This window comes from Larus michahellis, chromosome 10 (assembly GCF_964199755.1).
Source record: "Larus michahellis chromosome 10, bLarMic1.1, whole genome shotgun sequence".
NCBI lineage: Eukaryota > Metazoa > Chordata > Aves > Charadriiformes > Laridae > Larus > Larus michahellis.
Window position 1 is genome coordinate 3,321,946 of NC_133905.1, and position 24,499 is coordinate 3,346,444.

The 24,499-nt window shown below is 42.0% G+C and overlaps 1 protein-coding gene across 3 annotated transcripts in view; it reads right to left on the reverse strand.

The window, feature by feature from the left end:
* Nucleotides 1-4,212: 4,212 nt before the first annotated feature.
* Nucleotides 4,213-24,499, reverse strand: part of EEFSEC (eukaryotic elongation factor, selenocysteine-tRNA specific) — a 127,514-nt gene continuing 107,227 nt past the window's right edge. For 2 of the 3 annotated variants that reach the window (XM_074602735.1, XM_074602737.1), the window contains exon 7: nucleotides 4,213-4,975. In XM_074602735.1, the coding sequence (XP_074458836.1) occupies nucleotides 4,791-4,975 (185 nt within the window). In that variant the 3' untranslated portion in view covers nucleotides 4,213-4,790. The remainder of the gene's footprint in view (nucleotides 4,976-24,499) is intronic. The other variant, XM_074602736.1, reaches the window with a different exon arrangement.

The window sequence follows — 24,499 nt, forward strand, 5'->3', positions numbered from 1 at the left end:
CATTCTTATTCCTAAACTCTGAAGTCTAGTAACAACTGGAACTGAAGCCAGTGCTGGATGCACAGCAGCAGACACGGGAAAGACTCCATGCTCTGGCCTTGGCATCAGGAAATAAAAAAGGCCATCGTACTCTTTCTCCTCTTACATAGTGTATATTGTGGATCTGCAACCCTATCAAATTATGCTTTGAACCTATTTTTGTACAGACCAGTAGGAGAATTTGTGGGGAATCCTAGAAGACTACTCCCCTTTCCCCAATATCTTGCTTAAACACAAATCTCCCCAAAGCCTTGGATTCCTTCTGGATGCCCATCGCCCAGCAAGACCGGCCTCGCTGCAGTCTGTAATCGTACGGTTCTTCTCCCTCTCCCAGGCCCAGCAGGTTAGGCTCCCTGTGCCTTATCTTAAAATGATTCTATTTATATACTCGGTAAGTTCATTTAAAACTCGCGTGTTTGTAAATAAAGAGCTTTTCAGCTCACCGTGAATATTAAAATAAAAGGAAAACACAAAGAGTTTTTAAAACTGCTAATAACTAGCACTCCTCTGCTGCCTTTCACCCTTCATTTCACAAGACCCCAGAGCACTTTACAGATGTGAAGACAGAGCTGGTGTCCCAGCAGTGAGACGCAGACAGCCCTGGGGTGGAACGTGGCTGCTCCAGGACACCAGGGCATCATTACAACTCCTCATGCTGCTGGGCTCCCACTTTTGCTCTGCCACCCTGTGGCTGTTCAACTGCACAGCTCCAACGAGGAGGTGAAGTGCTTACTGCCCCGAAAGAGACGTCTCATACGTGCCAAGAACTTTGCCAATGGGGTTGGCTCATTTTTCCATAGTCAGGTACTTGCGATCAATCAACACAAATGGTAGGAAGTGAGGAAAAGAGCTATTTTCAACTGAACCTCCCCAGAAAACAGAGAGAGGACACTGGCACTTCTGGGTTTGGTCAACAGACTGGAGTTAATGGCTCTGTCCCAGTCATTAAACGCATGGTAGTTTTAAATGGAAACTGTTCTTTGAGAGATGGGTTGCAAGCTTGATTCAAGATCTTCACTGTCCATGCCAGCGCGCACCCCATTTTTAGGTGGGGAGATTCAGTTTTGATTCCAAGTCAAGGATGCCACCTACTGAATCCTCGCTACCACCATCGCATGCTTTGACCCTCACGGCTCAAGACCTCTGGCAGGATCGCAAGCCAGACTGCAGTCCCAAAATAAATTCCAAGGAAAAGCAGAAAACAGGCTTAGAAAAACAAAGCTTTTCTCACTGTTCCTCTCCCCACAACCCAAAGACGTATTACTCACCGAACATCTGCACAGCCATAATAATTTCTAGTTTTGCAACACTGACAACCTTAGCAGTATTAAAAAACCTCCTTACATCTTTATTCCATTTTGGATTCATTATAACACAGCCTGACAATATATGCTAGTACAGTACATTCTGCAACATTTAACCCCTGTTCCCAGTTGCCGTTCTTAACTTCACGGCTTAATGACACGGAGTCAGTAGATCACAATATGACCCTGTTAATATTTTTTTAATGCCATTTTTACAAATTACAGCATAATGCACTGATTACGAGGATGAAAGGAAAGTCTCTACGTCTGTCTGGAAACCAAATAAAAGAATGTTTGAACATCTGTTCATCCTACAAATGTCTTTAAAAGCTTTGATTTTCCCATAATCATTTTGTTCCACCATTTCACCCTTTTTCGAATGTGTATCCAACAGCCTCAGGACAGCAGCCAGAGATCTGCAGTAATAGCACATTACAATCAAAGTTCCCCAGCACACTTAAATTCTCCTTTTGGAATTAAAAAAGGGGAAAAACACAAAACCAAACCCCAGTCTTCAACAGCTGTCTGTCCTACGCAAACCTCTGCTAGGGGAGCAAAAGAAAAGGACAGGGCTTTACATAGAGGATTACAAAGCCCAAGGACGGGACACGGTGGTGGGTGAAGGGACTGGCACGAGGCACAGCACACATGCCTCTGCTCCCCCTGGGTCAGCAGCGGCTGCCCGTGAGAGCTCTGCCCAACTCACAGCCTGCAGGCCAGAACACAGGCGGTTACTCGCCGCACGCTGGAGCTGGTGTAAGCTGCAGGGCGAGAGCCTTCCCCGCACCATGCTGGGCTCCCAGTACCTGCCGTGGGAGCCCAGCCGGCACCCAGATTTTACATCTCCTCCTCCAGAGGCAAGAGCAGAGCCAGAACACGGAGAAGCAACGAGCAAAGATGGGAAATAGGAGTGCTGAGGAGGAGATTAGGTCTTGGACTGAGAGGATGGAAGAAAGATCCTGAGTTAGTACGCTAGTCTAGAAATGAGATGGAAAATGAGGGGAAAGATTTTAAAAAGTGTATTACTGGAGACTGGATGAGAAAGGGATGGAGGTCTGGCTCTGGAAGCTGTTGCTGCTCCCCCCCTTGGAGTATTCCAAGCAAATAAAGCATGGGACCCTCAGCACAAGAGGACCTTTCAGCCAAGCAGAGGGCCGCAAAACTAAGTATTCAGGTCTAATGAGTTTTCCAATGCATCAAGTTCCATAACAAGTGACTCACTAATCCTGCTACGGGCAACCCACAGCATAGACGGGAAAACATTAATCAGACAGTGCTTTGTAATGACACATACCACCAGCCTCCTCTCCAGAACTATTGAAAAATGAGAAAGACAAAAACCTGTAAGCGCAAGGCTAACAACTCTGGAGCAGCCAACAGCAGGACACCTCTCCTGATGACTGCCCTTTTCTTTCCAAAACGCCAAGCAGAGTTGGCAGAATTTAAAATTTGGCAAGGACATTAGAACTATACAGATAAAAATGTAAGTTCCTTAATTCACTTGATTTTTTTTTTTTTTAATGAGACTTCTTTTGTATATCAAAAATTCTTAAGACTAACCTGGGATGGTAATAACGGCATTGCTTCTATGTCATCTGTTTCTCTAGCTTCCATCACTGCAGTATCTTAAGCAGAGGTAACCGGGTGCAGGGTACAAAACAGGATTTGACAAAGGCTTAAAAGAAAGATAACATAAATATTCTGCCCAAAGACTGCCTTTGGGGGTGTCTGGGAAGAGGAAAGAAATGGGGAAGGAGAGGTGACATGGGTGTGAAATGCATTTGTTTCATTAGAGAAGGATACATTTTCCAGCAAGGCTGGCAGCACAAGTCACATTAAGCCATAGCTGAAGTTGCCTGCCTAATTCCTCTGGGATCACACTGAAAGCATACCCCATAATCTTAAGGGATGTGCTAAAGCTTTGCTGGGACTCACTCAGCAGAAACCGTTTGGGATTATTCCACAAAGCACTAATTCTGTTCTGATTTAAAGGGGCACCATCAACCTCGTTTAGCCACCAGAACTGCCCTGTCTCACGACTGTCCGGCTGTAAATACCCTCTCAATAGCTGATGGTTTTGCCATTTGTATCCACTTTGGTTACCTGGAAGTTAGAAGGAAAAGAAAAAGACTGAAAAAACCAGGGTCATGTTAGCATGATGGACTCACACCCAACAATGGATATTTAATTAATAACGCTGTTATTAATAATATAGTTATAATGATTAAAGAGACTGTGGCAATCCATTACAGTTATTTACTTCCATGTGCAACTACTGCACTTACATTATACACCCGGGGATCTTCTATGGCTTCAGCAAACGGGTCACAGGCTGCTATTTAACGTCACCCAGCAGAAGTACTCTTTTTCTTCAAAAGGCAGGAACTAGCCTTTGCCACGCCGCCAAGCCCGAGTCCAGTTTCTGTTCCAGAATGCAGATTTCGTACCTGTGGAATTACTGCCAGTTTTCACATTAAGGTGTCCTATGCTTTGTAACTAACAAAGAAGGGATATTACCAGTGCTCTCCTTTTTATGTGCCCAGGACATGAAATTGAGAGGAAGAACTAAAGCAGCCATGAAATCCCTATTAAACAACTAATGGTTTCTAAAGCATCTTGGAGATACTCATTTTACAAGGCTTATGCTGCCATCTTCTATCATTATTTTAATGAAATAAAGCCCTTGACTATTTCCAGAGGCAACTTTTTCTTTCACACACAAATGACATTTTGCTTACAAAAAAAGAAAACAATTCTGGAGTAGGATTCACCGCACAACAGACAGGAAATTCAGAAAAGCTATACAAAATGTCACTGAAGATAGCTTCTGAACCTTTGGAACGGCAAACAGAACAATTAAGACTCTCAGTTACACGCATCATTGTGTTTAATATGAAAAACATTTCTAGATATAAATCTTATTTATAAAAAAGATCCATACCATCTCTCAGATAGCATCTTACATAGTTGCAGCTGAAGGAATGTGAAACATCCATTTTAGGTTTCACCTATTATATCATGTGCTTTCTGCCCCCAGCTTTGCTCGGGGAAGTAAACCCAGACTAATCAGCTTCACTTTGCGGGTCGCATGAAATTCACATCTTGACTAGATTTACATTAATATTGGTGGCAAACTTTTAAATCAAGAGAAACTTCGAAACAATCATCCAGAAAAACACCACTATTAGCACACACCCCCAAACGCGCTCATCTGGCAGGTGACATGCTCTGAGAGGCCATAAAGATTCACATCGCAAAGATGACAAAATAAGCAGATTCTAACAGAACAAAACCAGATTGTGGAGATTTTGGGAGGGGACACGTAGTCAGCAGGGGCTTCCAGGTTCCGCTTGTGAGGAAGGAACAGGTCTAATGCGTTCAGACAAGTCCACCTGAACTCATTTCAGAGTCTGGTCTTTCAGGTGCGATCAGAGGCCTCTCGCTTTCTCAGGATTGAATCATTTTCTTCTGCGTGTCAAAGACATATCTTTTAAAGAGAAGAGAGATGGTAACAGGTTGGGCTGAATCATTCTTGCTGCTTTCATCCTCTTTGGCTGCATCCCCCTTCCCCACCTTAGTTTTCTTCTTGGAGGCAACAGTAAGAAGCATCTTGGTATCCGGCTTCAGCCCGTCTGTAAAAAACAAGAACACGCATGACAAAGGCGCTCAACATCATATTTCAGTATAACTGGGAAAAAAAAATGAACGGGCAATTTTATTTCTGAAATCAACCAAAGAAAATAAAAAAGTTAATCAGATGCATTAGGAAAGTCACATTTCTGCATCGCACTTCTGGATCATGGTAATTCACGTGAAAAATAGGAGAAGCCTTCAAACGGAATTCACAAAAGTCATACCCCAAATTCTACAGCTTTTGAAGTATTGACTACAGGCAAAAATTTAAACAAGCCAGACCAACTTGCCTGGTCTAAGCCCTCTACTCAGCAGACCTTTCTTATTATTTACATGCATCTCCCAAAGTTTCTTCTCATCACTAAGAATATTTATAAAAATACAAGTCAGAATGAAAACCAACAACTGGTAAAATACTAGGATTATAGAGAGTCCTAAGGAGCAGAAGGTTCTTGGATGTCTTTAGTCTATTTCCCAGAGCTCCCAGAAGCACACTTCCTAGGTTTTAACAAATTACAGTTTTGTGTTTGTTTGGGGTTTTTTGTTTTGTTGGGGATTTTTTGGCTAAACGACAGTATTTGTTAAGAATTTCAACTGTCACTTTTTAGCAGAACTAGAATTAACCTGTGTAGGATTCCGGGGATCTAATTTAAGTCTTTCTCCAGACATTTGTGCCAAGCAAAAATATTTGTCCTTTTCTTCCTAAATGGCTAGGGGTTTATTACACTTTTATATTTTCTTTTAACTCGACACATTGGTGACATCTGAGATAAGAAACGCAAGATAGCGAAGACCAAAGAAACGCTGTAAAACAAGAGAGATGCAGCTCCTAACGGACCACTCCTGAAGAATTGCTTTCCTAAAGCTGAAGACAGCAAACTCCTTGGAAGCTTATTCAGCGCCACCCGGACACACTGCAATGTGGTTCTCAGGCATTTGGCCAAATTCAGTTCAGGTATTTTTAACCCGCGGTGTCACATAACCTTATCTCAAACACTTAATCAGCTTCTCTCCCCTCATATTGAAATTCAGATGCGGATTCTCATAGCGCAGCCCGACAAAAAGATTGAGATGCTTATGATTTCCTGGAGACAGGAGGTCTACAAGCACAGGTGATTCGCTCCCGCGCAGACACGTCTAGAGGCACTTAGAGCCGCTGGCAGGGGGACACGGCACCAGAGCCCACCTGCCCAGCTTGCTGTGTCGGGTGGCAAATTCTTCCAGGTGGCATCCCCACTGCAGGGCGAAGGGAAGGGGAGTGTCGAAGTAAAACCAGGAAACTGCCGATTTGCCATTTCCTAACCGGGGGGGGTATGAAACAGCCCCAACGCCCCGCGGCGCAGCCACAGGGAGGCTTTTGGAGATAGAGGGGTTCTGCTTTTTTGGAAAAAGGAAAAAAAAAAAAAGAGCACAAAAGAGGAGAAAAGCAACACATTTTGTATATAACTAACTAAATTACAGTCTACACTAAGGCTGCAGAAGTCCAGCATCAAGCAGAATCAACTTGATGTACTTCTGCAACATCTTGTATTTCAGAGTCACGGCAGCAGCCGTTTTCTTTTTTCAGATGGCAGAATACAAAAAAAAGCAATGATTATTTCATTGGGAAAATAATTGAGACCGGTTTTCCCTGACGGTTGAGAAGTCTGATAATGACTATCTTTGCACGTGTAATGTTCAATTAATCGAACTAGATAATATGGTGTGGCCAGACCACATATTTATTATATGGTTTTATTACACTGTATAGTCATGTTTGATGCAGCTGTTTCGATTTTTTTAATTGGATGCTTTCATATAAATCCTATTAATATCATTAGCCTTACAATCACTCCATCTTCATTACGAAAAATAATTTATCATTACATGAAAAGCAACTTATTTCCTATTTGGAAAGCTGCGAGAACATCTTGGATGCTGCTAGGAAAACAAAAAAAGCAACAGTCAAAAAAAGAGGAAAACGAAATAAAAACAGCAAAAGGAGTAACCTCGTGCAGTCCCTCTCTCTACCTTTGCAGCATTAATTTCATATTTTCTCTTTTCTTCTGTTTTGACCAAATTAATTGTAAGTGTCCCTGAACAGGGCTTCCTCCACTTTCCTGGGAAGACCATTTATTTTTTGGACAAAAAACCATTTCATTTTGCTTTCTAGTTGGTTTCCCTTTCTGGGCCTTATCGCTATTACTAATGTTGCTGTTACTGGCACATTACTGTTTAAGAAAGATGTTTAACTAAATCCCCTCAGAAAGACACACTTTAAATTAATTAAAGCAAACAAATCCTAAAACGTTTCTATTTATGCTAGTAGGCTGCGCAAGACTAATTTCCAAAAAAAATGCTAATTGGCGGAAAGGAGAGAGGAAGGGAGGAGATGTGGCATTAAATTTGCAGCCAAAATTCTCCCGCGTGGGTATGGTTAGCGAGGTGCCTGCCGGGGGGCGATGTCCCAGGGAAGAGCAGCCGCTCGCCCGGGAGCAACGACCGGGAAAAACTCCCAGCCACGGGGATGGAGCCACCACTTTGGATAAACCCCAGCTTCAAAACCTGCCAGTGGTAAGTACCAGCGAGCACTCGGACCGCCCAACACATCTGAAACCTGGTACATCACCTTAGGCGGTTGAACAAAACAAATCTCATGTTTGAAAAGTTTCAAGAAAGAAAGGATAAACTGCACATGGAACTGCGCTCAGTTTTAAATCTATTTTCCCCAGTAATCTCACCTCCTCCACCCTATCGCTAACTTCCACACATGAAGGAGTAAAGACGCACCTCACCTGCAGCCCTTAACACCTATTTGGATTCAAATACAGTATTATGGGTAAGAAGTTTACAGAAGAAATGGAAGAACGTGGTGGTTCCTAGCAGTGAACTGACGGGCGGACAGCCAAAGGCAGCTCAGGTATTATTAAATTCGCAAGGTATCTTAATTACCTAATCGGATCCCATGGCCCTCGTTCTGCAAACAGATTAGGTGGCTGGCATCGTACCCTAACAAATGGCATTTTCTGTTTCTCCGCGCTGGTGCCAGGAGGTCTAAGGGCCGAAGAGGCTCGGTGATAGGGAGCAGCACAAAGGAGCAGGCGGGGAGAGACAGGCGGGGGGGCACAATCGGGGTTTCATCTACCTCCGCCGATCTCTCGCGTTACACACAATGCATACTTTACATTTTACAAAACCGAGGAAATGAAGGGAAATATATCTGTCACCAAAGAAGACATCAGACCTTTAATAGCTGAAATGACGGATATTTTTAGATGGAGGTCTAGTTTAACTTACTTACATTAAGGGTCTAATCTCTCCTGAACAATAGCTATGTTAGCTTGAATACATAGTGAGAAATCTGTTCCATTAATTAAGTGCTGCCTGTACTACTCGGATTTGTAGCAAATGTTAATAGATTTTTTTTTTTCTTCCTCTGTTGGACAATTACTTTATTTTGCCAAGTTACTAATGGATTAAATTGAAAAGGTCCGTGTGTTAAAAGAAGACTTTAGCTTCAAAGTTCTAAGAAATGCCTTGCATATATACAGTGGAAATACCTATATATTAATATTATTAATGGGGCAGTCCTCAGAGGCACGTAAGATATCTGAAAGCTTAGCGAATTCATTCCCACCCATCACAACCATGTCTGTAACAAGAAGCGCCCCGACAGGTCTTACATAAAATGTACTCGTAGAATCAACTAACACAGGTCAGATATGAAAATATAGTTGTAAAATAGTTTAATCCACTTCATTCTTTTTGTTTCATCTACTGTTAATTATTAACAAATAAGAATACAGACTGTTAACATGACATCCTTTGTCCGAGTATGGTCTTTGATTTAATGCAAACTGAGCCATTTTCTAAATGCAAAAAAAAAAAAAAAAGCGAGTTTTCAAATTCAAATGAAAAGTGATACCTCATCAGGAAATTTCCAAGTCTAAGAACAATTTCACATGCACAAAATAAAGGATAAATGCAATATTTTACCCAATTTTCACAAATAAAAGCACGCTTCTTGGAGATTTGCAGTATCCTATGTAGTAAAATGCATCACAGCCTGGAGTTTCACAATTACTCGTGCAAGAAATTTGCATACAAACATGCAGATTTCAATAACTCTGTATGGAAATTTCACACTGTAGAATTCTGGACCCCTTCCTGTGTATAAATATAGGAAATAAATTTTGCTCCCCCGCAATGAGGGCACTCGTATCTACACAGTAGATACACACTTGTATCTACAAAACCTTGTTTGAAGGTTTCCCGCATGTTTCATTGTCTCCCTACCTTAACCAGGCACCCCTGTAGCAGGGACTGAGCCCCCTGACAAACACGCGCTGACGCCGGCCCGGGGACAGGCTCCGTACCCGACTGCTGGGGAGGGCGGCCAGCAGACAAATCACACCTAACACGAAAAGCACAGAAGTGTCCATAACCAGCACAGTTTTTACTACTACTTCAGCTGGAAGAACAACGAAAGCTGACACAATATCTGCTCTTCCGATTCCTTCTGCTAATCCACCGGCAGGACGAAGGAGCACCGCTGTGCTTTTTCCCCATATACATTTTTATTTCAACTGTTACCTGTCAGCTTGCACCCTACGTTACCTTTTACACGACTTCCCCCTTCACATCCTCTTTCACTTAATAGTGTCATTCCTTATCAACAGCCTCTGTTATCATTGTTGTCTTTTTTTTCTTCTTTGCTTATTAGTCTTTTGCTCCCTGAAAAGGTCTCCAAAGGCAGTCTGTGCTCTCTCTCCTAAAGTCCAGCTCCTTCTTCCCTGACTCCCAGTTCTACTTGCCATTCTGCTCTTCAGCAGTTTTATACCTCTTTTTCCTTTTCCAACTTTATTTTTCAGATTTCTCCATATTTCTATTTCCTATTTCCACAGATGTCTTCAGTATTTAGGAATAGTCCTGTCTCCTTCAAAGCTAATGAAACGTTGTGCTTGAATGGAAGATTTTAAAGACTGAATGCCAGACACATTGTAGATGAGAAACAAGATAATGCAGTATCTCCTTGTAGCCCAGCCAGAGACAGGAGTAATTTTTAAGCAACTGATAAACACATCATTGAAAACAGGTGTAATAATATAGGTGTGCAGGGCAAGCTCCCCGGCACAGCCGAGGAGAATAATTTATTTTGCTGAACTTCAACAACCCCCTTCTCGTATGCACACTTGCAAAAAAAGCGTACTGCTAACTATCCAGCTAGCACTGACGAACGTGAAGGTATTTGCATGGATGATTACAGATTTCTTACGGCATTAAAAATTGTAATGGGAAAAAAAACTCATGTTAAAAGATTTCAGGTCTCCTGATTCACGAGAACTTTGTGTCAGGCCAAAATTAAATGTTCATGCACCCAATAGGAAAAATCAGCAAACGTAACACACCAGCTGCCTTCAGCGGCACCCGCCATGGTCTGCTGGGAAAGAGCTGGCCCTGGGTTCTTGCCACAGCGCTAGGAAAAAACACACAGAGGCTATGGCAGTAGCTCTCTCTGGAATAGAAAATATTCCTTTTTGCACTCAATATTAAGAATTTTCTAGACTATTCTTGACCTGCTGATACTATCTCCAAACCTCCCGTTCCATTCATGAGTCTGTGAGCAGAGATTCAGTGGGAAACTGAACATTGTTTTTCCCTTCTGTGAACAAAATACCCTATTCGCTTCCTTTGAACCCTGCAGGTAGAAAACTCAAATATACCTGCAATTTCTTGCTTCTTGTCACCATTCAAATGTTAAAAATTGACTGAACATCAGAGACCAAGTTAACATAGCATGTTTGTCGTTGGAAATAATTTTTATCCAAGGCAAACGTAACCTTTTAATATGACAGGCAGACATGTTTCTTTCTTCCTGAGTGAAGGAAAAAAAAAAAAGAGCAAAAAAACTTGAAAGAGGCAAAGGGTTGGGGATAATCCTCACTCACAATGGATTATTTGTAACAGCTGTTTTTCACAATTTCAGGATTTCCTTAAATTGAACCCTCAGAGCCTGAACCCTCATTACACAGTTAAGGAGTGTGTGTCTGCATCAACTCTCCTGCTAACAGGGAGTACGGAAGCTGGTTGACCAGAAAAATCAGAAATAACTGGAGCCCTGGGTGCAGACACCCGTGCCAGCGCCTGCTGCAGAGGGGCTGTGCTCAACCGGGGCAAAGACCAGCCTCTCCCCCCGCTCACAGCGGTGATGGACCACTGAAAGGAAACTCTTTTTATTAGTACTGCAGGACTCGAGAATCCAGTACTTCAGTACAATAAACTAATTCAATTTTTTTTTTCTTTCAACAGCTACGTATATTCATCCAAGACTTAAAATGTATTTACTTATGACTTAGACTTAAAAAAATTATATTTACCTATGTTCAAAGAGGGGTACAAGGTCAAACACAGCACCCTTAACTGTTTCAGGTTCTGATCGATTTTAAACCAAGAAGAATTAACCTATCGCTGGTTTTCAGAAAAATTAAGAGAAATGTCAGTGGTACAAGTGTTGGCTCTCAAACTCCCGACAACACACTAGCAAGTGCACACTTGTTCTCCACCTTGTCCCAAAACATGTCAGCAGTTCTATAAAAAAAGTTATCATTAATCTGTGCCCTAAAAACAGGAGAAGCTCACGCAGTTATCCCTAAAGTAACATTCTGGAATTTTGTTTAAATGAAAAGCAGAAGCATCCCAAAAATCAGAGGATCAATTTGCCTGGCCCCACCTGTTACAGTCATTTCTACAGTCAGAAATGACAAGAATAACAGAAAACGTAACATGCTGTTGCTTGAACTCTTTATATTAAGCTACTAGGTAACAACTTCTCTTCTCCTCTGCTAAAGATATCCAAAATCCTACCTTTTGATTTTATTCAAGCTAAGGTGGTCATTTTTCTCCTTCAATATCCTGGCAAAAAAAATCCTGACCTGATTGGGAAAAAGCACACTGCAAGCCTTCCGAGACCAAAGTACTACGTTACTCTGCCCACAAACACTGTAATAGGAACATCAGATGTGCCTCACCACATGTAGTAGGTTGGATGACTGGTCATCTAGAGACTGCTGGTCCATCTAACTTGGCATCCCATCTGCCTGTCACTAATATACAGTGCTTCAGAAGGAGCAGGGATGAAAACTGTCCTGAGCTAACTAGAGCCTGGGATGAGGTAGGAATTCTCTACCTGACATCAGGGTCAATGTGTCAACACCTACCAACCTTTCTAGCCAAAAGATTTAAGCGCAGTGCTCCTACGGGAGCCGATCTACGCTGCTCCCAGGTGTTCACCGCCATGATAACAAGCGTAATATGATTACCCAGACAATTCCGACGTAATAGTTGACCGGAGATTCACTCGAGAAACAAGGGATACTCCTTTCCTTGCTACCCTCAGGAGCTCAGGATTTGAGCTTCAATTACTTTCAAAGATCAGGCAATGAATTTTACTTATGTAAATCCCTTCACAATTCTCCAGTAATTCTATTTTGAATTCACACCACCATTCCCCACATCTCTTGTCAGCTCTCAAATATTCTGCTAGAGTTTCAAACTCCAGAGTAGATTCATTTTTCTCTTCTGGCTGGTACAAGGATCTGCTATCATCACCTTGGCTGGCTTGTGAATATTAATAGGACTATGGCATGAGGTTGGCCAGGGAGAGCAATCAGCCTCCAAGGAGACCGGAAAGTAGACTCCTTCCTTCCAAATGAGAATTACACTAATGCCTCAGCGTGGTACTTGCGATCCACGCAAAATGTCCATAACTTACTGTTTGATGACAGAGACCAGAAAAAAAAAAAAAAAGAAAAGTCTTGCAGCCACTTTGGGCAGAAGCAGACTGCCCCACGTCCGACCAAATGCTGCTGTGACAGCCAGCCTGCATCAGCAGCGTAATTGCCACTGTCTCAGCTTGGTAGACTGTTTGGAAATCCTTAACTACTAAAACATTTTCCCATAAATTGGGGAACAGCTGCCCCGTACCACATCAGAGAAGGCTGCAGTTCAGTGGTGAACCAAATTGAGTCTTGTGTATCAATTTGTTAAGTTTATACAGGCTTTTGGACTGAAAGACGTTATTCTAGGAGGTAGTACTACTGGAAATAACATGGATTTCATTACGGGCTCCTGCTTAGCAGGGAAAGAACTAATCTTCCTTGATGAGGAAGACAGAAGCTGTTTTAATTCGAGCGGCTGACCTAGGTGAAGTTCAGGCCGAAGCTGTATTTGGAAAACTCTCACATCAAGCCGGACACAACCCTTTCAAGCTCAGTGCCAGTTCTACACAATGGCTTGAACTGCACTCTCCGGCAGTCCTTAAAGGCACATTTTGTATCTTGGCTTTTGCTGCAAGCAATCAAGAAAGAATGCAAGAAAACAAAACTGTTTCCCAAGCACTGTTTGCTGGTGCCATAATTAATATAATCAAACAATTCCACAAATTGCTTCCAATTGCTGGCGTCACTTTCATGTGCAGAGCCAGACTTTCAAAGAAGGGCCCTTCTTGTCCTCCATCCTTACACTGGTAACTCTCGCTTCACACAATAGTAAACAAGACCTCACTAAATACTGTAGGGTAATTTGTACTGTAATAGGTCCCCAAGGCACCATGGACACAATTTGAAATGCCATCTAATTTTTCTTTTTAATTAAAAAAGCAGTTACTATATTTAAACAACACCACAAAAGAGTTCAGAGGGGACAGACTGGAGTTTCCCACAGCTCTCCGGGAGTTTTCTCAAGGTCAGGAAGAGTTTTATAGGCTCAATTGGTACACGTTTTTTTTCTTTAATTAGTCTGCCATACCCTGTGCATGAAGTCAGCGTCTTGATTTTTCAGTCTGATATTTTTTCATATTGTTAAACGGAGCACACACTCCAGGACCGCGCCATACCTATCGGCTGCTGAATGGGTATGGATGCCATCCTTCCCTATACACGCCTCGCCTGCCCCTTCCGCTCCTCTCTTACTCCTAAACTCGTCACCTACACCGAGGACAGCCAGCATACCAACACTGCGTCGAGAGCGTGCCACTCATTCAGTTCATACTTCTCAATTTCCAGCAAGATGATCAGAATATATTATCCAATTTCCCAAATTTGCATAACGTAACCACAATTTAACCTTTTTTTGGCAAAAATGTAATAATTGAACACCAGGTACAAATGGACCACTGCCATCTGAAGCCATGCAGCAGGATAGCCTTCAGCGCTTGACAAATCCCCACTGCGTATCATAGCATTGCTCTGCAACCGTCTCATTTAAGTAGTCTACACAAACCCATGCAGAGTTTAGAAGGTTATTTGCAGTTCCCACAGCGGGTTTTCCAAGCTGCACCCTAACCCAACATCCCCTTCAGCCCCTAATAACAAGCTCTCAAATGAAGTGACACACTTGAGACCTTCATTTCGTGGCTAGTTGGCCAACCTGCAGTATGAACAGGTTGAGAGTACCAAACCTGGCCATGTTTTATAGGACAACACGTATTTCAGCTGCCATTATGTTTGTGCCACTACCATTTGTTGGCTAAGGCCTCCTAAGGCGACTCTCCTAAAGAAGACGACTTTATACTTTGCACTGCTGGAACCTAACTGTGACTTGTATGCTCTACACAATTTTGCCTTTCTGTATGCCAGAGACCAGCTTCAACGCAAGTGACATAAGAAACTCCAGTGCACTATCATTATTACTAGGTCTAGGCGACACAAATTAAGTGTACACGCAAAACAATGGATCAACTTGCAGAGCTATAAGACAGCCGCTAGGGTAATCTTTCTGTCCTCAAATCCAACACTGTCCCCTTAACCTAAAGGAAAGGATTTTCAAATTAATTTCCACATGAGCTATGTTACATGCGCTTTCAGTACATTAGCAGGGCTGCAATTATGCCAGCTGAGGTACCATACCAGCAATTATTCGTAAACTCTGTTTTCACTCGATGGCCACTCAAGGTCCACGGAGACACCGAGTTCCTGCCTAAGCGCTATATTCATTCTCCCAGCACACTGGGGCAGGGAGAAACAACTCTCCTGGGAAGAAGGAACGCAAAGACAGAGCTGGTTATGCTTAACCTATGGATGCTGTGCTTTTGATCTGCATGTGCTTCAAGCTCCCTGAAGCAAAAACTGAGCGCGTGGCAAACGCCCAGCACACCACAGGAGCAACTGTGAAAAAACAATGGAACTAATAAGGACATCAAATTATTAATACAAATATATGCAATGTAGTTGGAAGCCTGGGAACATAGACAGGCTCTTGTTACGATTCAACAATAGAAAAACTACAGGTCAGCGTGAAACATCCAAGACCATTCAAAACAGTCAAAAACAGAAGAGTGTCTTAAAATTGCAATTATTGTCACTGGACCTCTAAGAAGTACTCTCCCAGGAAGGGAGAGAAGGAAAGAAACACACAGACACCAACACGACGAGTAAAATTTGGGAGAGACCATGACAGCTGTTGTACAGGACAAATTTTCAGACATTTTACTGCAGTGGTGGTCCTTCCTGATTAAATCCTCAAATCACGAGGAACAAAAAGTCATAAAAATGTCCCAAAGAGTACAGCTAGATATGAAGAAATAGATCAAGGAACCACTAAGTGTAGGAGCTTCCATAATTTTAAAACACATGTAGCATATCACATTGGGATTAAGTTTATAGCCAGGAAGGGAGTTCTAGGGAGTTCTCAGGCCATGGCCACTCAGCAACAGGCCAGAAGATACTTTTGATTGAGTTTTTGTCAGTATCCCAGTACCTATATAAAGTAATAAATAAACAAAACAAACAATGCTCACGCTCTGTGTGCTAAGATGAGCAGAAACAACTGAAAACATTTTGAATTCCACACAAGGGACTAAAATTTCATCGGCCTAGTGAAAAGACAACAACAAAACCAGTACCGACGCACAATCTCTCCTACAGCAGCCTTTCAGAAACGCATACAAGGCGGAAAAGTTCAGGTTCGCAGATCTGACACAGAATCAAAGGCAATTCATTACAAAGCAGCTTCAAATCAAAGTGCGGGATCCGCAGGCCTGTCTGTAATCCTCCCATCTTGCCTGCGACTCTTGATGTGGAGTAGGCACCACAGAAGCCAGTTAAGCTGGACCAACTCCGCTGACGTATCCCAGGTATCTGCTGCTCAGCGCTGGTCCAGAGTTTAAGTTTGGCGATATTCATCTTCCCCTGGGCTGCCTTTATAAAGCAATCCTGAACAATGGGACTTCAGAATAAAGAATAAAACATTTAATTTTTTTTTTTTTTTTTAAAAACTTCTAGGCAAGGGCCTTTAATGCGATTAGAAGGGGGAGGGGGATTGGATAGCAGCTTTTTCTTTTTTATGTTATGTATATTGTGTGTAAACAAATATGCAATTTGCTTTAAAAAGATAAGGTGATTAAATTTTTATCGGGCTTGTACTCTGTTGTCACCACAACAAAGAGAATTAGGAGGAGGAAAGAAAGGCCTTTTTATTTGAATTATGCTCTTACCAGAGGTTCTCTACAGCACAGCTGTAAAGCCACTCAATGTTCTCCAAACAGGCCCTTTGATTGCATTTTATTCAACTTGTTTGCATTTGGAGCAATCGAAAGGAAAAGAACGCTCCACATTTTGATGTCTTAATGTTCCTTAATACCTTCTTTAATTTATATTAAGCTTCTTAACTAGGGTGATGAATTCTTCAAAAACAATAAAGACCTAGTGCAGAAATCTTTCACACACCATGAAAATTGAAATTATAATGTATTCATGGCTTTTTTTGTTATAAAAAAAAAAACATTATTTAGAAGAAAGATTTGAAGCATATAAAAAAATCCTGAAGTTGTATGAAAATTACTTGATCCACAGAAACAGATGAAAGTTCAAACTAATTATTACAAGGGAAATAAAATGTTGTGGGAGGCGGAAGAGAAGAAACAGTATGAGAATGTTGGGCTAATATGAAGTTTTTAGTCTTTTAATAACCTTATAAATTCCTTCTCTGTGGCTTTCTACAAAAAAAAAGGGACGCTAGAAATTTGTATGATTTTGTTTTACCCAAAACAAATTCAAATGTTTGCCAGTTTGTCCTCCTTTATTATTCATACGCTTCTTCCCTAAAACGGCTCTTCAGCTTCACGGTTCCGCAGCGTATTTCCCTCCCCATGTATTTCGCAGTCTGCCGCGACCAAGAGCACACCCTAAAATTGGCGAATGTCGTTAATGGAGCACGCAAACACCCACAGATGCAGCGGCTTCCTGGGGTACGTGTTCCTGGGTGAGGTTCCCAGATGGAAATGCTGCTCCCAGGTGGATCTCAGTCAAACAGGAGAAACGCAAGGGTCATGCCATAAAAAGTACAGGAGAGGCCACCCGAGGGACAGGACTGGATGGGTTTGTTTTTGCAGGTGCTGGTAGTTTTCCAGTTATAGTTACAGGATGCTCAGTCTGGTTAAGCATCAAACACTAATTAGCTGGCCCAAGGAACAATACTCACTCCCAACAATTCCAGTATTTTTTAAAATCCTTTCTGCAAAAAAGGAACACAGCTTTCACTGAAAGTCCATTATGGTACAAATCAGCCTTAGCAAGGAACATCCAAAAGAGCATATTCATCCTTTGCTTCCCAGCTTGTCTGCTACTTCATTTTTTTTTTTTTTAACTTAACAATTTTACATTCCAATGCGACTTCTTTAGTTCTTGGCAGTACAAACGCACGTGCACATGTACAGCTACAAAGGCCTCAGCTTGCTCCCCTCCTCTGCAAAGAAAACCCAGAGCAGAAACAAGCACGCCATGGCTGGCACTGCTACGGCCACAGTGCCCACAGCTCTGCTGCAGTCCCTGGGCGCGTGGGTATTACGCAGCAGGGAAATGAGCTTCCTAAACGAATCTTGAACTACGTCACATAATTTGAAACATCCTCGAAATAACCTATTTGAAAAAGAACGTACACTGTCATCTGGAAGGACTGTTATTTTCTGTCGACGCCCTCTGACTGCTCACCTACCTGCCCCGAGTCACATTTCTAAGCAAATTTCAGGAGAGCTCAAATTAAAGCCTCACGATAAAGCCTGCTACATTTACAAAATGCTTGTGAAAAAGCTCACTTCGCTGTACCAGCAATCAACTGGCTACAATTATTAACACAATTAAAAAAAATTCACATGCTGCATTTACCATAGAGTAAAACAATGCTGATCTTAATCTAAGAGGCACGAAACCCTGGGTGAAATGACGCCTCCCCCTCCTGAACAGGCTCAGGCCATACGAGCTCAGAAGCATCAAAACCTGAGAATTGAAGGGCGTGTACAGATCGCTACAGCAAAATGGAAAAACCTCTCAACAAGTACCGAGAAATTGCGGAGTGTGTCAAAGGCGGCACAGAACGGCTTTACAAACCACGTTGTCGCCCTCTGCCACGGTATCGTGTTTTCTTCACGTCTGTCCTACAAACTAATCGCTGCTCTTGCAGGAATCGCTTTCTTTGCAGGAAAGAGACAAAACAATGCTAACACAGACAGTTAAACACAACAATTATCTTCTAATAGGTAACACCTACTGCATCCCACTTATTAAAGCTTTTATCTGCATATTTTTTTTTAAGGGAGTAAGTGCAAAATTTACATATCCAAAACAGCATTTATGTATGTAACCAGTTAGAAGTCTTAACTGCTGTATCTATGAAAGCTTGTGCCTTTAAGCAGAAGTGATTCATGAATTTTAATTTGTTTTAAATGTTGAAAAATTCCATCCAAGTAAATTGAGTCAACAAGCCAGCAAAGGATGAAGACATGTATCTGTTTTTTATTTAAAAAATAAAAAACTCAAGTCTATACATTTCTTAGTCACCCACAAATCCTCTAGCAGTGAAAAAATACTTTGCAATAACTAAGTTCCCTGCATTTCTTGTAATTAAGACACTATGCTTTTCCCCATTCGGCACATGCTGGTTGAGCACCATTGAGCTTTAACTGATTCTTTGCATTATTTAAGTACTACTATTTTAAAATGTTCTTACAGAAGTGAATTAGCCAGTGATTAGCCACCATCTCTGAATGTGTTTAAGACTCGTTTAGATGCGGTGTTACGGGATATGGTGTAAGGGAGAACTTTGTAGAGTGGAGTTGATGGTTGGACTCGATGATCCCAAGGGTCTTTTCCAGCCTAAATGACTCTATGATTTTGGAAATTGGGAAAGGTAGGAAAGATTTGCAGAATGGAAACTCTTCCTGTAAGCTGCTTCAATGCCATTAGTCTCAAAAAATGCAAAAAGTCATCAGCCTACCCTCCAAATAAAGACATTTCAAATGAATATCAGCATTATTGTTAAAGGTATAACATTTATATTCCCCCTTCTCAATACCAGGACTTTCAGTTCAACTTTTTCATGCCTTTTTTCAGTAATCATAAAGACTAGAAATAAACCTTTGAATCCAAAGTTAATATTTTCTAATAATTATTTTACAGTACTCGGGCTCCAAGTACACAGTAACACTGACAAAGTGGAACAGTCAAACCGGCGTATGTTTATATAAAGGGGCAGGCGTTACTCGTTACTTTAATCGAGATAGCACAAGTTGAAGAGAGACAGTGACACAGACCTAGCACACATTAAGAACTTAATACCTCTATCCATGCCACAGCGATACTTCCATTTTTCTAGGCAAGCACCCAAGGGCTGGGTTTCCTTCCTCGCTACACTCTTCCCGGGGCACAGACTGTTCTAAAACCTAGTGAAGTAAAGTATCGGAAAATGCAGGTACGGCCTCTCTCCAAGTCCACGGGAAGCAGATCATATTTAAGGCCGAAGGAGATTAGCTTTCCTGAGCCATCCACACAAAAAAAGACTCTCTTCATCTTTCTGATATTTCCAGGTGCTGATATTGTTTAGAAATAAGATGTAGGCAATTCACAAGGCTCAGATGCAGAAATCAGTAACAAGCGTCCTGATGCCAGGTGGCTGGAAAAGAACAGATTTCAGCAACCTAACATACAAGATTCCCACTACCACTGCTAATCTGCCTGAGTGTCTGGGTCCGAATTCGGCAGTGAGAGGGAAAAGGTTTGCGACCAGTTACTTCAGGGCGTTAGGCCACCAACGCAGCTCTGGGGACTGATGAGCTGCACTGACGAGTTACTGCACGTTTCCAACATGCCAACTCACTTTGACTTGCATTGCAAAAAATCCAAGCCCCACAAATAAATTCGGTGTTTCTAGGGAGCGCAGCAAAAGGCAGCATTGAAGGAGGGGAAAATTAGATTACGGAAGACGTAATGTGACCAGCCAACACACACAAACAAATTAAAAATAAATTAGCCCCATTACCAAAACCACAAAGGCAGCATCTTGTGCGATGACTGTTGATTTCATTGAATTTCAGTTCTAGTACAGTCCATTTCAGAAGAAGTTCTCACATCTCAGGATTTATTTTTCTTGACAAACAATTGTTAAACATTTGCCTTGTACTAATATACCAATGTTTATGATATCCTAACTTACCCAAAGACAACACAGGAACGTAGCTTAGCCTGTCAACCTAAACGACTTGTGAGTGACCCTACCCAAAGCACAGAGTATCTTTTGCCCACTGAGTTTTGCCAGAATACTGGATTTCTGAAAGGGGCTGGGGGGATGGAAATAAATTCACACTCAAATTACATTTTCTCCGAAACCTCCTCCACATCTTCTTCCTAGCTCCCATTGTGATACTGCTCCAGTCAGCTTTGCACTTCACAGCCTCTAAAAGACAACCAATAAAAGGAAACAGCGTCCCTTCCCATACCCATCTGTGCCTGTGTTCTCTGTTTAGACCCCTGCCTCGGGGTTTTCATTCCCTCCGCCCCTACTCTCTAGTTAGTCTCAGTGGTCCTGATGTCTCCACTTATTGCTCAGGGCAGAGCTGATCAACTGCAGGTTCTGTGACTGCAACCAAGAAGCCATTTACAATTCCAACAGCTGTTACTGATTTTGCAGGAGAATCATGGCAAATCTGTGGTTCAAACCCTCCCTCCTTCCACAGAGGGAGAAAACAACAAGAACAATCAAAAAAATCCCAAGAAAAGGAAAGGACTGCGTAAAGCGTCACGGATAAAGGCACGGCCCTAGCTGATAACCATTTTGCCTGCGCAAAGCTAGTGACAGAGAGACTATTATACCACATTAAGTGAAGCCTGAGGTCCTATCTTATCCAGGTTCCTTCCTTACCCGCAGACACGGAGGAGGAGGAGGAAGTCTGCAGGTCACCGTAATGTTAAATCACATTCTCCTTTCAAAGGCGGAGGCAAGTGCCCAGCAGGCAGCAGCGCGGCGCAGAGCCCTCGGGTACCGCATCTCAGTGCACGTTAATGCGCCAACCCCACCACCCTGCTTCGTTAAGCCACGTCAGCCTTCACAGATAAAGATGGAAGCAGCAGCAGCATTTCCTCATCCTGCATATTGACGATGAGGGAATTCATATAAAAGTGTGTTGTACACGCAGTTCATCAAGGCCATGGATCTACTGTAAGCTTACAGTAATACTTAGGCTGCTAAAATTCAAACTCTAGTAAAAACTGAGAAGAAAGAAAAATCAGAGTCTTTACAAAATCTACCAGATGCAATCCCTTCCAAATAGGTTTAAACAATAAGTCTTAACAAGATTTTCCTCAGGACAGCTATCCTTCTATCCTTTGGAAGAAATATGGAATACTATGGGGAAGATAAGAGCTTAACTCTTTGGAAGGAGGCCAGCCAGTTTGCCCAAGAGACACGTGGGTGGTTAGAACGAAGCAGCATCTCCAACTCCCTCCCAAACAAAATCAGCATCCATGTCTTAAATGCACACACTTAAGACAACCAGCGTGGTACCCAACTTCTGCTCCAGGTGCAAGAAAAACAAGCTGTTTGCAGAGAGGAAGGAACCAGCCCCGCTTCCTGTGTCGGGCAAAAAGGCAACGAGCAAGGAGCACACGGAGATCATTTCTGCAGTAGGAAAGAAGCGGGAAACACATAGCAGTTACTTTTAGGATGTTGTTTCATATTTACATGCATCGTCTTCAACCCAACAATGTTTTATTTAAAAAAAAAAGCAGCAAAAATAAAACAAACACCCAGATGAGACCTGTTCAGGTGAGACTCCAAAGTATACTTTTAGTGAATTTCTCTGGAACAACAACAACAACAAAAAAGGCGCCTTAACATGAGAAGAACGTCTGGGCCCACTGTGCTGACTTCTAATGAAGGTTAGTTTGTGCTCTGCAATCTAACATTATAATGGACAGGCCACTCTATTCCCACCTTTTATGCAGTCCTATTTTACTACTCCAAATATACACTACCTAAATTTGTATACTCTTTAACAGTAGTTAATCTTCAATTAAAATACCCAGAGCAGAAAACTAAGATAACTGGTTTAAAAGGTAAAAGCTTATTGACAAAAACGTATTCTTCATATTGCCTTTTTTTAATTCTGCATATTAAAAATGTCATTTTTATGACTTGAAAAAAATCTTCAGGAATAATGAAGGCTAACAAAAGACTGAAGAGCAGTAATTTAAAAAGCTCCATATGTAGCATCCTGATTACTGTATCAGTCCCATTTCCATAACGAAGGGAGAAGTCACCAAACTGCTGCCTGTCCTTTCTGGTGACAAAGAAAGGGCAAAGAGGACAGCGTGTTTTCAAGGCATCGTCCTTCAGGCTCTAAGGGAAGAACAAGAAGTCTCCTGCAGTACGGTATGTGGGTGTCGGTGTCCGGCACTCTTCTGGAATACGGTAACCCCAGCTCTGGTGGTCCCTGCACGTGTCCTTAATTTGGAAGCAGCTGGGTTCAAAAGTTTATCCTCACTTTTTGACCTGCAAAGGTTTAGTGTGTGGGCGTGCACATGAGTGTGTACATCATACCACACAAGCTGAAGATGTGCAGCCACAACACACGCAGTGCGCGAGTGTTTATGTGTATGGTTTTGCACACAGAACATGCTGCACATTTTTAAATACCCAAACGTTATCCAGAACACATCAGCGATGTACGCTGCGTCAGCCTTCAACCTTCCCAAGCCAAACATGGCCAACCTGCATTTCAAAATTCAGGAAGCTTCTGGATTTTTTTGGCATAGTTTCAAAGGACACATTAATGAAAGAATTCATTAATTGCAATATTAATTTAGATAGAACAGGTTCAACATGCTTCATAAGAAGCGCAACAACCAAGTCTGCAAGTTTGACCAGATTAATGTCACTAACACAGCTACCACAGGTACACCTGAGTAATGGATACAACGGCCAGAGAATTATCTCCACATTCATAGTGTTTTTCATTACAGCAAGCTAAAAACAAAATTAAATGTAAGTGAAGCAGGGGTGAAGTAAGAGAGGCAGGAAGACTGGAAAGCACAAGGAGCCTGGGAATCTCCGAGCACACAGTAAGTTTATGAGTCCCAGTGACAAAAGTATAGTCACAGACTGGTGGAACAGTGAGAGCCCAGAAGAATTAATGTATTCTCCAGCCGACATCTGAATATTTTCTTGAATTGCTCTAAAGCACCCTACAATTGCAGGCAGAAATCCCTGATCTCGGCACAATGGATATATTTTTCAACCATTTGTCATTTTACAGCTCAGATACAGACGCAAGTTAGTGCCTATCAGCTGAGCTCCGGTAACCGCGAATATACTCCTCAGCACATCACATGCACGACAGAACATCTTCACTGGGATTTGAAAAGAGATCTAAGGTTATGAATTTATAGCACATTTGTGATGGGGTTTGAGCATTCAGACAGTCACTATCACTGAGATAACAAAGAGCAACTCATTAATCCACAGAAATGTGACAATGTAGTCGAGTGCAATAGTTTTCTCAGCACTTGTATTATTTTGAAATCTTGAATCAATTGTTTACAGAAGCTCTTCACTTGTGTTCACAGCAGTAAGTGCTCTACATACCAGTGAATCTTTAATAATTCCTAGTGTGCAGCATGTATGAAGAAGCGGTTTGTTTTATTTAAATGATAAAAACCATCACGCATAATGGATAAATAGTTCATGATGAGTAGAAAACACAAATGTTCAAACAGAACAAGCATTTTGTGTTTGTTGATAAAGTTGGAACTCTCAGTTGGAATTACACAACAGTAACTCTATTACAAACCAGTTCCAAACACAACAGGGGGAAAACACTCTGTGTGCAACACAAATCAAGTGAAGTATGTAGGCATAATGGCATAGAAAACAAAAATTATTTAACAGAAGAGCCCATACATCAGCAACTGAAACTGTGAATTAAAACATAAGATGGTGCCCCAGGGGGAACACTTAGCACAAAGACACTACAGACGGCAAGTCTATGAAGACCAGACTACTTGACCGATGCCAAAAAATGCAAGTCTCTCTTCAAAAGTTCCAGGGACATAAAGTGAAAAGTTAACGTTCAGGGCCATTGTGCATTTCAGACTTTCTTGTGACCTAAAAACCTATCCAGCTTTCCAGGGAAATTTCCAGTTTTCAACAGAAGTGTTTTATGCATTGCAGTAGATCTCATCCCACAAAAGGTGAAAAATAAGGGTAAAAGCCCTCCAAGG